General features: G+C 43.6%; 1 protein-coding gene across 2 annotated transcripts in view; it reads left to right on the top strand.

Moving 5' to 3' along the window:
- The window catches only part of LOC123751120 (low-density lipoprotein receptor), a 92,374-nt gene that overhangs the window by 23,784 nt on the left and 52,305 nt on the right, over positions 1-16,285 (top strand). For both annotated transcript variants that reach the window (XM_045733224.2, XM_069324982.1), the window contains exon 3: positions 10,941-11,097. In XM_045733224.2, coding sequence (XP_045589180.2) covers positions 10,941-11,097 — 157 coding nt within the window. The remainder of the gene's footprint in view (positions 1-10,940; positions 11,098-16,285) is intronic.

Below are 16,285 nucleotides of genomic sequence, written 5' to 3'. Positions count from 1 at the left end.
GTTTAGTGAAATGAACACTACCTTTCTTTGCATTGATTGCGACAATGGTCTTGTTCACTTTGCATTTATATATATATATATATATATATATATATATATATATATATATATATATATATATATATATATATATACAAAATCACAAAACACTGATCATTTTATGTGGAAAATCCACAGAGAAATATGAAAGGAGGTGAACGTTTCGGCTTGTTAAAGCCTTTGTCAACACCAGACTGACTAAAGGAGAAGGGAGAAGGGGGGAGGATATATAGGCCGACACCTGACCAACCCATCCCTAGGGAAAGAATTAACCAGAAACAGGTATAGCTTAGCTTAGAATGGTCAGAGAGGATTAAGCGGTCAGAGAATAAGGACGAAATATTAAAGAAAAGCCTCATGAACACGCAATATATGAATATAAAATTATAATGAGACATTGTAAGCCTCCCTTTCAGAGTTTTTTCGTTTGTTTTACCTCCTTTCATATTTCTCTGTGGATTTTCCGCATATATATATATATATATATATATATATATATATATATATGTATATATATATATATATATATATATATATATATATATATATATATATATATGTATATATATATATATATATATATATATATATATATATATATATATATATATATATATATATATATATATACATATGTCGTACCTAGTAGCCAGAACGCACTTCTCAGCCTACTATGCAAGGCCCGATTTGCCTAATAAGCCAAGTTTTCATGAATTAATTGTTTTTCGACTACCTAACCTGACCTAACCTAACTTTTTCGGCTACCTAACCTAACCTATAAAGATAGGTTAGGTTAGGTTAGGTAGGGTTGGTTAGATTCGGTCCTATATCTACGTTAATTTTAACTCCAATAAAAAAAATTGACCTCATACATAATGGAATGGGTAGCTTTATCATTTCATAAGAAAAAAATTAGAGAAAATATATTAATTCAGGAAAACTTGGCTTATTAGGCAAATTGGGCCTTGCATATTAGGCTGAGAAGTGCGTTCTGGCTATTAGGTACGACATATATATATATATATATATATATATATATATATATATATATATATATATATATATATATATATATATATATATATATATATATATATATATTAAGAAGAAAGAAGAGAAGAACGAGAACGAGAGAGAGAAGAACGAGAAAGAGAAGAAAAAGAGAGACAGAGACAACATGAACTAGAAGTATTACGATTAGGCGCTGGACAGAGACAAACTGGAGTAAGCGGTTTCGATCCGGTAAGGAATATCAAAATGGTCCCCAAATTCAACGAGAGAGAAGTTTCGAAGTTCTTCGCAGCCTTCGAGAAAGTCGCTGCCTCTTTGGAGTGGCCAAGGGAGAATTGGGCCATCATGATACAGTCAGTCTTGACTGGGAAGGCCCAAATCGCCTACTCTACGTTATCCCTTGACGACTCCGGCGATTACGATATGGTGAAGAAAGTGGTGCTCATGGCGTACCAATTGGTACCGGAGGCATATAGGCAAAAGTTCAGAAACCTGAAGAAGACCTCGGAGCACACTTTCACCGAATTCGCCACCATCAAGGAGCGACTTTTTCAAGAATGGTGTGCCTCTCGGAAGGTGGAGACCAAGGAAGACCTCGAGCAGCTGATTCTGCTCGAGGACTTCAAGGATTGTTTGTCTGGAGACCTGAAGACGTACCTAGAGGAACAGCAGGTGGAGACCTTGAGTGCAGCAGCCACCATGGCTGAAGAGTATATCCTGACTCATAGGCCGTCTGCTAAGTACGTCCCGAGGAATTACCAGCGCCGCTTTGACAGACCTCAGGACGATGAAGAGGAAAGACCCGTCCCACAAAGTGCTAAGAAGACGCCCCCAAGTAGCCCCCGAAGAACAAGTCCTAGCAGTCCGAAACACCGGAGCCCGAGGAGGAATATGGTGTGCTGGACTTGTGGGCAGAAAGGGCATATAGCTGCTAGGTGCCGAGGCAGAAGAGGTGGCAGCGCACGTAGGGAGGTGATGATGATGAGCTGTGTTACACCACCAGTAGGAAACCAGTCTACGACGACGCAGGAAGGACCAAGTTTGTTGGCCCCTCACACTTCAGCCGGGTATGTAACGAGTGATCATACTGGTACATCAGTTGTAGTGCTCAGAGATAGTGGAGCAGCCCAGTCCCTGATCATGAAGAGCTCGTTACCCGAGGGAGTAAGTGTGGATGGGAGACCAGAGGTTATCCTGGTTGGGTTTCCGAGAATGCAGTATATCGCCCCCTTAGTGCCAGTACATCTCGACTCGCCTTATTTCAGCGGCACATGTGCGTTGGCAGTAGTCGATACCCTCCCTGTGGCTGGGATTGACGTGGTACTAGCCAACGACTTGGTGACCGATTGGAGCACCAATCATCCCAAGGTTGCGGACGAGTCTACCGGAACAGCACGGTCTGAGGTAACAGGCAATGGTAATGTCCAGGTAAAGACAGACCCGGATTTGAACATGTCTAATTTGTCCTCTCCCCCGCAGATCGACAGTTATCAAGCAGTGTCTCCTGATTCTTCTCTTGACAAGGAACATGAGGTTACGATGGCAGGAGTACCTGAGCTAGAAGAGAGGCCTTGTGTGCAGACACCCACGGATACCAACGAGTCTGGAGCGAAGGCTGAGGTGTGCTTGCGGTACGGCAAGTTACAGCGTGTAGTGGACCAGCCAGAGATTCTCCAGACGTCAGAGGTATGTGAGGTTTGTTCAAAAGGTCTAGAGCCCCCTTCTGTCCAAGCCAGGCTAGTGGATGGTGCCGGCTATGGACATGACAAGCTCAGGAAACTTATCCCTCGACTTACCAAATGTTTCCTATCGGTATTTTGTTTTGTTCTCCTATGTGTTCTCTGTGTTCTCAGTAAGGATCAGTGGACGACCCGAAGGATGATGGCTCCCGTGAACATCGAGAAGAGGTCCCTGGGATTAGAGATTTGCACTGCAAGTGTTGCAGTTGAAGAAGGGACCTGGAAGCTGATTGTAGATACAGGAGGTACGACAGATGATAAAATGAGTGACTGTTTCCGGCAGGTTGACACCCCCCGTGTGATTGCTGAGCCTCAACACAGCGTTATGCGGAACGTTGGTCGACCTGACGGTGACAGAGCGAATGCCATCTGCGACGTACGAACAGCCCCGTTGGGACTAGGTGTGGACCTAGTAGAGTATGCTGTAAGTACTGTTTTACCCGCTGTCGCTATCACTCTGAATTATCAGACCCCTGTATTCCAGGTTCCTGTCTCCCTGAAGGACCATCGGACCGGCACCAGAAATGCCGTCTGTGGTCAGCCATCATCGGTGCCACGACATAAGGAAGTGTCGAGTCACCCCAGATCGTGTCGAAACCAATCCGTACTAGAGAGATGTGAGATGATGCCCCTATTTGCCATCGCAGAGGAGGTGTGGAAGATTACGTCAGGCAGGTCATCGCCTGCCATTCTCAAGCTCCCTTTGTGCCAGGGTTTCTCAGTAGAAAAGTTCTGTGGACAAGACAGCTTCATCACTCCATCTCATAGTATAAGTAAGTCCATTTGGAGTTGTGTCGCCGTACTAATTTGGTTTGTGTTTCTTTTTATAGAACCCCAAACCAAATTCTTTTTGGTGGGGAGGTGTTACGAACCCGGATCCAACGTCCGAGCCTGGAGCAGTGACAACCACGCCATCTGTGGGTCAGCTCCCGAAACTCCCGCCAAACGGACGACGACACCTGGTGAGGACAGCGTGTACTGGCCTCGAGGACCAGTTTCCAGTCTGGTTCAGCACTCTACACCGCCGCTCCTGACCTCTGGTGAGGTGGTGCTCCGACGACAGCGCCATCTATGGACTGGATACGTCAGGTGTTTGTGTCTGAGCCCGTAAGTGTGGTGTTTTAGTGTCCCGGTTATTGATGACGTGTCTGCTTACAGAGCCGACCTGGGACCACTGTGATGGAAGTGGAGTCAGTCTACCCGAGGCAGCCAGTCTCCATACTGTGAAGTTTGCTGCAGCTGTTGTGACGTCGTCCCCCCGGAAGAACACTGTGGTGTGTTAGCCTGCCAGTGGAGTGGCAGTGAAAGGATTTATCCGGGACCGACTGTTGGAGACGATAATCCACTGGGGTATTGAGGACAGGAGGGTGATTTGTGATATCACACGAGACTCCTGTCTAGGGCATACCCCTTATATCGTTCGTGGAGTGGCCGTACCAGCCTTGGTGGCTCAGTACCTGCCAGCAGACCAGCTGGACGTGTGGTTGACGGCCTCCACGACGGTGCCCCCAGTGGACCTGTGTTTTGGCTGACCTGTGGCCAGGGTAGGCTCGGCATTCTCAGAGGACACGTCCTGAGGCCACGAAGAAAGCACCGCGGACTCAGCACCTAGCTTCTTGATCCAGAGTCTTCAGTGGAAGACTGCATTGTGAAGAATCCCCTTGTCAAGAGTTAATACCCCTCCCCCTTGTGTACTCTTTTATTCTATATATTTAATCGGTGATGGTGAACATTATAATATTAAGTTCTTAACTTTCTTTCCCTACTCCCTTTTAAGTTACTTGCGTCACGGATCTCATCCCTTGATAGCCACTACTGGCTTGGGAACGGATACATATATCTTCCTCTTACAACATCAGAGTGAGAACCCCGTTGCGTCCCGAGAGGGCCGTAACATATATGTGTGTATATATATATATATATATATATATATATATATATATATATATATATATATATATATATAATATAATGTACCTAGTAGCCAGAACGCACTTCTCAGCCTACTATGCAAGGCCCGATTTGCGTAATAAGCCAAGTTTTCCTGAATAAATATATTTTCTTTAATTTTTTTCTTATGAAATGATAAAGCTACCCATTTCATTATGTATGAGGTCAATTTTTTTTTATTGGAGTTAAAATTAACGTAGTTATATGACCGAACCTAACCAACCCTACCTAACCTAACCTAACCTAACCTATCTTTATAGGTTAGGTAGCCTAAAAAGTTAGGTTAGGTTAGGTAGGTTAGGTAGTCGAAAAAACATTAATTCATGAAAACTTGGCTTATTAGGCAAATCGGGCCTTGCATAGTAGGCTGAGAAGTGTGTTCTGGCTACTAGGTACGACATATATATATATATATATATATATATATATATATATATATATATATATATATATATATATGACAATGTCAGACCACGGAGGAAAAATGAAACAGGAAATTTCCTTAAGTACTTTCGTATATTAAATACATCTTCAGAAGGTCAGAACCTTCTGAAGATGTATTTAATATACGTATAGGTAGAAGTGAACCTTCAGAAGGTTGGACCTTCTGAAGATGTATTTAATATACGAAAGTACTTAAGGAAATTTCCTGTTTCATTTTTCCTCCGTGGTCTGACATTGTCACATTCTTAATCACGTGTTTATTTTCGTGATATACACACATATATATATATATATATATATATATATATATATATATATATATACTCATATATATAAACCCGCTCGGATGCGAATGGAAGGTTCTGTGAAAATTTCAAAGCAATCGGTGAAGAACTTTCAGAGATTAGCAGTTTTGAACAAACGAACTTTTCCATTTTTATCTATATAGATTAAATTACTTATTTAATTTATTTTAAGTGGACTGTATTTAAAGTTTATCCTGCTAGGTGTTTACCGGTACACATATATGGGGAGGGTTTTAATACATTGCCTATTAATCAAATAATTAATAATTATAGTGAACTAAAAAAATTTTGTTAACACTACTTCCAAAATGGGTTAAGTTTAAACTGGCCTCAGCTGTTTTGGTTGTGTGTGAGTTGGTCTTCCAACATCAGACGTTGGTTCGCTACATGTGGCCCGTCCTGGACCTGTTAATGACAGCCCTGTTGTTTTTGTTAGAGCAAGTGGGCGTCTGTACAGGTTCCTGTAGGCATAATCGGCTCTCTGTCATTATTTTCAGTTCGTCAGAGGTTACCAGCCAAATATTTACACCGTAACTATTGCAAGTAACATCCTATTAACAGATATTGTATGCTAGAATTATTAATACATTATTATGCGAGGCTTAATAATGTTCTCAGGTGGCAAAACTATATCAGTAAAATTGCACAATGAAATAAGAGCTCTACAAATCATCTAGTATACTATATGGATATAATGCCTTCCCTGATTGTTGGTTGAGGTCGCTCTGGCAAAGTCACTCTTGGGTGATCTATTTTAAGATCTTTGCAGTGTTGTGTAGTGCTGACCTCTCCTGGGAGCCTATGTTTACATACGATGACTCGCCTCCTCCCTGCCGCTCTCAGCGTCCCGAAAAATGGGGTTCTAATTTTCAGTCTTATTGTAGGGAGTTAGACTTTAGTTTTATTGATAATTATATTAGATCCAGTCATAGGGAATTCTTTTTTTGTTAATTCTAATGTCTAGACTGGTAGTTTAAAGGAGACATGTTGTGTTAAATAGTATATTGTTATGACGTCACGGATTTCTCATTCTCTTTAATCCTTTTATGACTAACTAATGTTAGTATGTTAGTAATCTAGTATCGGAATTTCCGACAGGAAGGTTGAAAGAATAACTCAAGTGTTGGTTAACAATGGATACAGCAAGATAGATAAAAACACCACTATAAGACGACTCCTGGAACGTTGGTACAATCCTGAACCAAAAACAGAAACCACAACTCCTCCAATAAAATTATATTACAAATCAACCATGCACAGCGAATATAAACAAGAAGAAACAATAATGAAAGACTTAATCCGTATAGGAATAAAAAGCACAACTTCTTACCAAAAATAGACCTAATTAAATTCAGTAAAACAAAGAAGATTCCCGACCTCCTCACTGAAGGTCAAAGAACAGCCCGAGGCCGATGGAGAACCCTTTACAGCAGTCAGACGTGGTATATATATGTACACCTGTCCCAAGGATGGATGTAGCTTTAAATCTAAGTACATAGGTATGACGCTTGACCAATCAACTTCAATCAGGTACTCCTAAAAAACACATTTATAATAGACAAAACCCAAGATGTAAAAGGTTACAAATTCTTTAAGCAATCCACATAAAAATAGAACATCCCACCATAAATACCCAAATAGTTGAATTGTTCAATCTACCCACCATGAGAGTAAGAACAAGACCGGAACGTGACGATGCCGACATAGAAGACACTGCTCAACATGCCACGCCCACTACTCCTGATTAATCTTTGTATGTGCTTCCTCCTCCCTCCCCTTTTTATATAATTTATCCCTATTTATGTCCCCTATCCGTCTCCTATTTTTACCCTATTCTTCCTTTACAATGTACTCCTCACCTATTTGTATTATGTACCTGACCTCTCTAATGGTATAATCCAATACGCCCAGCAGTGTCCCACACGGGCCCACCATAGCCCGTCCTACATAGACATTTCATTCTGAGTAGCTGAATCTAAAACAACAAACAGCAGTGTCCCATAATATGTTGCGGTCGGTCAGCGATCCACTGGCTGGTCCTGCTGATAAAAACAGTTCTTCCGGCATGGAACTGTCTGAACTTGTGTCCGCACCCTCAACGGTTCACTGCGACCTGTTGTGGGTGTGGACACAATGCGACCCTAACGTCTAAGGGTTAGAGATACCTACGTTGACAGGTCATGCTTTCGGGAGAAGCAATATTCTTAAGGTCCTGAAAGACGTTAGCGGCATCACACTTACTGACATTAGTCAGGAAGGTGGTGATATTGTGCTCTTCTTTTCATGTGAGGAAGAACTAGAAAAACATTTGACCAACAATGCCATACTTCGCAAGGAGTATCACCTTCATCCTCCCTTCCCGCATCAGTTCCTGTCCGGAAGAACTGTTTTTACCAGCAGGACCAGCCAGTGGATTATTGACCGTTTACAACATAATATTATGGAAAATATCGAGGACGAAAATCCGAACCTGGGTGTATTCAACTTAGAGTTCTGCAGCACCGACAAATCATCAATGAAGATTACTTTCACCACAAAAGCTGCGGCCACCCAGGCTGCCACACAAGGTTTCTACTGCTATGGCCTACAAATAAAACCTCACAAAGTAGAAAAGGAACGATACCATGAGATCCAGCAGTGCTTCATGTGCTACAAGTTCTCCCACCCCACCAACAAGTGTCAGCACCCTGTCCAGAAGTGCAGCATGTGCACACTGGACCATCACTACTCCATATGCAAGGAAACAGCCCATCGCTGCTTGCACTGTGATGCCAATCACCCAGCAATTTCCTACCGCTGCCCTCGCAGACAGGAAAACATCAAGGCCCAGGTTGAAGCCAAGAGAAACAACCCTTCGACCTCCGGGACCAAAGCCCCAGCCACTCAACCCACCACCTCAGCTCCCACCAACCGACTAGAAGACTTTCCAGCCATACCAAAGAGTAGCTCATTCAACCAGGCGACCCAGCTTTCAAAATGGGGCCCCAAAACCTCACAGGTTCCTTCACAGCCCCCTTCATTACGTGCAGGCATTATTCCTGGTCTTATTAGACCTGCGGAAAGGCTTGCCGGACCAGACAACCACCGTTTTGTCAATGAACTAAACATATTATACCTAGCCATTGGCCTGGACCCGATCATAGCCCCTGACGCAAGTCTCACTGCCTCCACTACTACTTCGGAGACTACCACCAGGTCGACCATGCAGTCGACTTCAACACAGACTCCAGAACCACCCATGACCCGGGCGGCACAAACAGAGGTAATTCCCTCTCCAGCTCCCAACATTCCTACAGTCACCATCTCAGCAGCCGCACTAACAGACGTGCTGTCTACAAATGCTACCAGCACCACCAACGCTCCTAAAATAGCTTCTACCACCAATCCACGGCACTTGAGCCTATCTAAGGCTGTGACGCGAAAGACCAAAAGACCAACTATGGAGGTTACGGACTCCATAGACGAGGAAATCTTAGTAGGAGCCACACCGCTGCACCACAAATACGACACCTACTCGTTTCAAGATTCCTCGTGGAGGGCACCAAACTACAACGACAGCATGGCTCAGCCAAAGTCTCAGGCAAAGAAAAAACGGAATACCTAGAGATCTACACTAACCCCATCAGCTCCATAACTGGTACAGCCAGCCCTCCTGGATTGAAAACCATCATGAAGACCCCCATCCATCGCCAGACCTCTAGTATCAGCTATTGATAGAGATAAAGTCTCCAAAGAGCCTTCACTTACGGGCTCACCATTGCCCGTGCTCCTGGAACTTCTTGCTTTGAGTAGCTGAATCTAAAACAACAACAACAACAACAACAAGCACTGTCCCTCCTATAGCCAGTGCCACATGGACATTTCGTTCTGAGTAGCTGAATCTAAAACAACAACAACCTAACTGTCCCTCAGTTAGGCAGGTCTGTGATTGCCGTGGCACTGATATGATTTTTTACTAGAATTGAAATGCCTCTGGTGCCACCTTGTGCAATTGGGCAGTGGAAACCTTGATATCCTGGGATATTGATATTGCTTTCAGTCCTGGTGAATGTGTTTTGAAGTAAAAGAATATCTATGTTGTCCTAGAGAAGTACTGTTCTGAGTGCTTGTGCTTTCTTTTTGAATCCTTGGATATTCCATTGTATAATTTTGAGATTGTCGCTATTGTCCATTATTCTGTTAGAGTTGAGTCCATGGTGGTTTCTAATATGCTGATTTCTCCTACGGCTTATGTCTTCTTGGTTGGAGTGGAGACTGCCATTGGGTGCTGAATCAATTCAGTTTTGTCACCTTCTTCGACTTCTACTTCGTCGACCTTTTCAGATAAGACTTGTAGAAGTGTGGAAGAAATTAGTTATCTTGAGAGGTTATCTTGAGATGATTTCAAGGCTTTAGTGTCCCCTCGGCCCGGTCCTCGACCAGGCCTCCACCCTCAGGAAGCAGCCCGTGACAGCTGACTAACACCCCAGGTACCTATTTTACTGCTAGGTAACAGGGACATAGGGTGAAAGAAACTCTGCCCATTGTTTCTCGCCGGTGCCCGGGATCGAACCCGGGAGCACAGGATCACAAGTCCAGCGTGCTGTCCGCTCGGCTCCCTCAGTAGATTCAGTAGATTGTTTTTTGAACTCTTAACATTTCCTTCCTTGACTGAGGGTTGGTCTGTTGCAGTGTTTAGAATGTTTTATCAGGCATCTTGCTGAAGGTCTTTGGCAGGAAGGCAATAATCATTGGAACAGTAGACACTTGATATGCCTTTGGCTGCCTTTCATTTTACTTTCATTTTGGCTGCCTTCCAATTTTGCCCGAAACGCATTGCGTAATAGTGGCTTTAGGCATTGTATGTACTAGCTCTATCTATATATCAATCCATTAATGTAACATCACTTGTATGTATGTACCTTACCTGAATAAACATATTTATTTATTTATATTTATATTTACTTGCTAAGGAGGATACTCTGGGTTGGGACATAGTATCTTTGCTACATCCAGCTATTGGGGCATTTGAGGATGTAGGAGTCGTAACTCGTACTTGGGATGTCTTGGAGCAAATGTATTAATTTTGCTGCCCTGATCGGTTAAACTTAAATCTAATGATGTCTTATTAAAATATCTATAACGTCAGTGATAGTAAATTTAATGGAAACGAAGTACAAAAATAACAATTGCAATTTTGGGTAGCAATTAATTTTCTATGCACATTTTCAGAAAAGTCCTTTAGCTGATTTTGGTGAAAAATTAAGATTTTTTTTTTGAGCTTGCAATGTGAAATTTGTTAAATGTAGAAAACAATTTGTAGCTACTACTTTTTTCTAAAAAGTGTGTATAAAACATTCACTTATATAAGTATCTTTCCAATTAGACTTTAATACGGTCATATTGTACACTGTATGAATGTAGAAGTATGGCCTTGTCTGTCCTAAACTGACTATCACTCCTGCATCGCCAGACGTGAGCACGAGGGAGCTCTCCATATGTGAGGTGGTGAAGGAAGGTGTGCTCTCCACCGCCGCCATCTTTGCCAGTCTGGAGTTGTCTCTTGCGGAGCTGAACCTTCAATTGCTCAACAACACCTGTGACCAGGCACAAACCTCCAACTGCTCGGGGTAAAGCGCCCTAAATGCCTCCTTACTTAGGTTTCTGAATGATGTTCTAATTTTTGCCAGCACAGAGTACGCTGCTGTCGTTATGCTATTTATATGTAACTCAGGAGTTAATTTAGGTGTTATGTCCAATCCCCGGTCCATTTCTCGAATCGTCACAGGTAGGTGGTTTCCCTTCATTGTGTACTGCCCCTTTGGTCTCCTGTCACGTAATCCCATTTCCATGACTTTACATTTACTCGTGTTGAACTCCAGTAGCTATATCTCTGACAATCTCTGCAATCTGTTCAAGTCTTCTTGGAGGATCCTACAATTCTCATCTGTCACAACTCTTCTCACTAATTTTGCATCATCCGCGAACATCGACATATAGGACTCTACTCTTGTAAACATGTCATTTATGTATAATGGGAACAGAACTGATCTCAGCACCGATCCTTGTGGTATTCCACTCGTTATGGTTCGCCAGTTCGACTTCTCGCCCTATACTGTTGCTCTCTGGGACCTTCTAGTTAGGTAGTTCCTTACCCATGCTAGGACTTTTCCGTTAACTATCTGTATCAAAGGCTTTTTCGCAATTTTGTTATTTGAGTATCCCCTCCTCTTTCCCTTTTGTCTTCCTTCACACGTTTTGTTAGGAATTTCCTGTCAATAACGTCCAATAATTTCTGTTCCCATGTTTCTACCCCACCATGAGGATTTCTTGATTCCCAATCGATCTCTCCGTGATTGAGGTCACGCATAACCAACAGTTTTGCTCATATTCTCTGGGCTCTTGTTGCTGCCCTCTGCGGTTCATTTATACATGTCTTGTTGTCATCATTATATTCCTGTCTGGGCTTTCTACTGTTTAGTGGGGAATTGTAGATTGTCAAGAGAACAATCATCTTCCCATCTGCTGTCAGAATCGCAAGTATCGAGCTTGTGTTTCAATTAGTTTCCTGACTTTCTAGTTCCCAAAATTTCCATTTCTAGTTTATGAGAAGTGCCAGTCCTTCTCTGCATCCTTTATTTCCTTAATCCTTGGTATATCCCACTGTAAAGAATGCATCTCAGAATCAATTATCATTTATCTTAGTTTCTACTATTGCAATCACATCAGGATCTACTTCACTAACCCTTTATTTTATTTCCTCTGCTTTATTGGATACCTCATCAGCATTGGTGTACCAAATCTTGAGACTCTACTTGGAAACTCTGTTACCAGAGTTCATATAGCTCATCTGCCTACCTGTCTCCCTCGGTGTGTGCTGCAGGTGAGAGATGGATCCAGTCCTATCTCCTATAAGTGTGTGTGTGTACTCACCTAGTTGTGCTTGCAGGGGGTTGAGCTCTGGCGAAAGGGTTGAGCTTCCCCCTCCCCCCTCCACACACAAACCCCAGGAAGCAGCCCATAGCAGCTGTATAACTCCCAAGTACCTGTTTACTGCTAGGTGAACAGAGGCATCAGGGTGAAAGAAACTCTGCTCATTTGTTTCCGCCTCCAAGGCCCCCCTTCCGCCTGGGGGCCTCGTAGCCTGGTGGATAGCGCGCAGGACTCGTAATCCTGTGGCGCGGGTTCGATTCCCGCACGAGGCAGAAACAAACTGGCCAAAAGTTTCTTTCACCCTGAATGCCCCTGTTACCTAGCAGTAAATAGGTACCTGGGAGTTAGTCAGCTGTCACGGGCTGCTTCCTGGGGATGGAGGCCTGGTCGAGGACCGGGCCGCGGGGACACTAAAGCCCCGAAATCATCTCAAGATAACCTCAAGATAACCTCCACCGAGATTGATATCCTGACCCTAAGATTACGAATCCTGAGCACTGTTTACTCAGCCGTCAGGCCCCTGTGTACTCACCTATTTGTACTCACCTATTTGTGCTTGCGGGGGTTGAGCTTTGGCTCTTTGGTCCCGCCTCTCAACTGTCAATCAACTGATGTACAAATTCCTGAGCCTACTGGGCTCTATCATATCTACATTTAAAACTGTGTATGTATGTGTGTGTCTGTGTGTGAGAGAGAGAGTGAGTGCATGTGAGTGAGTGCGAGTGTGTGTGTGAGTGTATGTGTGTACTTACCTAGTTGCACTCACCTAGTTGTGTTTGCGGGGGTTGAGCTCTGGCTCTTTGGTCCTGCCTCTCAACTGCCAATCAACTGGTGTACAGATTCCTGAGCCTATTGGGCTCTATCATATCTATTTTTGAAACTGTGTACGGAGTCAGCCTCCACCACAACACTACTTAATGCATTCCATTTGTTAACTACCCTGACACTGAAAAAATTCTTTCTAACGTCTCTGTGGCTCATCTGGGTTCTAAGTTTCTACCTGTGTCCCCTTGTTCGTGTTCCACCCGCTCTAAAGAGTTTGTCTTTGTCCACCCTCTCAATTCTCCTGAGAATTTTTTAGGTGGTTATCATATCTCAACTTACTCTTCTGTTTTCCAGGGTTGTGAGGTTCAGCTCCCTTAGCCTTTCCTCGTAACTCATTCCTTTCAGTTCCGGGACCAGTCTGGTGGCATACCTCTGAATCTTCTCTAACTTCGTCGTGTGTTTAACTAGGTATGGACTCCAAGCTGGAGCTGCATACTCCAGGATTGGTTCTCCAAGGTTGTTCGGTTTGCCTCCTCATTTAGTGCAGGGACCTCTCCTTGTTCTATTGTGAAGACCTTCTGGAATCTCTTGTTGAGTTCTTCACACACCTCTTTATCGTTCTCTGTGTATCTGTTCTCCCCTTTTCTCAGTTTCATCACTTGTTTCTTCATTGCTGTTTTCCTCCTGATGTGGCTGTGGAGCAGTTTTGGTTGGGTCTTAGCTTTACTCACGATGTCATTTTCATACTGCCTCTCTGCTTCTCTCCTCACTCTGATGTACTATATTTTTGGCCCTCTGGTATTTCTCCCTGCTCTCTGGTGTTCTGTTGTTCCTGTAGTTTAGCTATGTTCTTTTACTCAATTGCTTCGCTGCTGTACATTCCTGGTTGAACCAGGAATGTGTGTGTGTGTGTGTGTGTGTACTCACCTAGTTGTGTCTGCAGGATCGAGCATTGACTCTTGGATCCCGCCTTTGTGTGTGTGTGTGTGTGTGTGTGTGTGTGTGTGTGTGTGTGTGTGTGTGTGTGTGTGTGTGTGTGTGTGTGTGTGTGTGTGTGTGTATGTGTGTGTGAGTGTGTGTGTGTGTGTGTGTACTCACCTATATGTACTCACCTATTTGTGCTTGCGGGGGTTGAGCTTTGGCTCTTTGGTCCTACCACTCAACTGTCAATCAACTGGTGTACAGATTCCTGAGCCTACTGGGCTCTATCATATCTACATTTGAAACTGTGTATGGAGTCAGCCTCCACCACATCACTGCCTAATGCATTCCATCCGTTAACTACTCTGACACTGAAAAAGTTCCTTCTAACGTCCCTGTGGCTCATGTGGGTACTCAGTCTCCACCTGTGTTCCCTTGTTCTCGAACCACCAGTGTTTAATAGTTTATCCTTGTTTACCCGGTCGATTCCCCTGAGGATTTTGAAGGTTGTGATCATGTCTCTCCTTACTCTTCTGTCTTCCAGTGTCGTAAGGTGCATTTCCCGCAGTCTTTCCTCGTAACTCATGCCTCTTAGTTCTGGGACTAGTCTAGTGGCACACCTTTGGACTTTCTCCAACTTCGTCTTTTGCTTGACAAGGTACGAGCTCCATGCTGGGGCCGCATACTCCAGGATTGGTCTTACATATGTGGTGTACAAAATTCTGAATGATTCCTTACACAGGTTCCTGAACGCTGTTCTGAAGTTAGCCAGCCTCGCATATGCAGCAGACGTTATTCTTTTTATGTGGGCTTCAGGAGACAGGTTTGGTGTGATATCAACTCCTAGATCTTTCTCTATGTAGCCTTCTACTGTCATCCTCTGTTTCAATCCTCCTCATAATTTTTGCATCATCAGCAAACATTGAGAGAAATGAGTCTATATCCTCTGGGAGATCGTTTACATATATCAAAAACAGTATAGGTCCAAGGACTGACCCCTGCGGGACTCCACTTGTAAAGTCTTGCCAATCTGAGACCTCACCCCTCACACTGACTCGTTGTCTCCTGTTGCTTAGGTACTCCTTTATCCAATGGAGTACCTTCCCTTTCACTCCAGCCTGCATCTCCAGCTTTTTCACTAGCCTCTTGTGTGGTACTGTATCAAAGGCTTTCTGACAATTCAAAAATATGCAGTCTGCCCACCCTTCTCTTTCTTGCCTGATTTTTGTTGCTTGCTCGTAGAATTCAAGTAACCCTATGAGGAAACCGCGCGTGTGTGTGTGTGTGTGTGTGTGTGTGTGTGTGTGTGTGTGTGTGTGTGTGTGTGTGTGTGTGTGTGTGTACTCACATAGTTGTACTCACCTAGTTGTGCTTGCGGGGGTTGAGCTCTGGCTCTTTGGTCCCGCCTCTCAACCGTCAATCAACAGGTGTACAGATTCCTGAGCCTATTGGGCTCTATCATATCTACACTTGAAACTGTGTATGGAGTCAGCCTCCACCACATCACTTCCTAATGCGTTCCATTTGTCAACCACTCTGACACTAAAAAAGTTCTTGCTAATATCTCTGTGGCTCATTTGGGCGCTTAGTTTCCACCTGTGTCCCCTTGTGCGTGTGCCCCTTGTGTTAAATAGCCTGTCTTTATCTACCCTATCAATTCCCTTGAGAATCTTGAATGTGGTGATCATGTCCCCCCTAACTCTTCTGTCTTCCAGTGAAGTGAGGTTTAATTCCCGTAGTCTCTCCTCGTAGCTCATACCTCTCAGCTCGGGTACTAGTCTGGTGGCAAATCTTTGAACTTTTTCCAGTTTAGTCTTATCCTTGACTAGATACGGACTCCATGCTGGGGCTGCATACTCCAGGATTGGCCTGACATATGTGGTATACAAAGTTCTGAATGATTCTTTAAACAAATTTCTGAATGCCGTTCGTATGTTGGCCAGCCTGGCATATGCCGCTGATGTTATCCTCTTGATATGCGCTGCAGGAGATAGGTCTGGCGTGATATCAACTCCCAAGTCTTTTTCTTTCTCTGACTCCTGAAGAATTTCCTCTCCCAGATAATACCTTGTATTTGGCCTCTTGCTCCCTGCACCTATCTTCATTATATTACATTTGGTTGGGTTAAACTCTAACAACCACTTGTTCGACCATTCCTGCAGTTTGTCTAGGTCTTCTTGAAGCTTCAAACAGTCCTCT

This window comes from Procambarus clarkii, chromosome 15 (genome assembly GCF_040958095.1).
Source record: "Procambarus clarkii isolate CNS0578487 chromosome 15, FALCON_Pclarkii_2.0, whole genome shotgun sequence".
In the NCBI taxonomy this organism is placed as follows: Eukaryota; Metazoa; Arthropoda; class Malacostraca; order Decapoda; family Cambaridae; genus Procambarus; species Procambarus clarkii.
The sequence above is the reverse complement of the archived record's forward strand: the minus strand, read 5'-3'. Positions and strand labels throughout refer to the sequence as shown.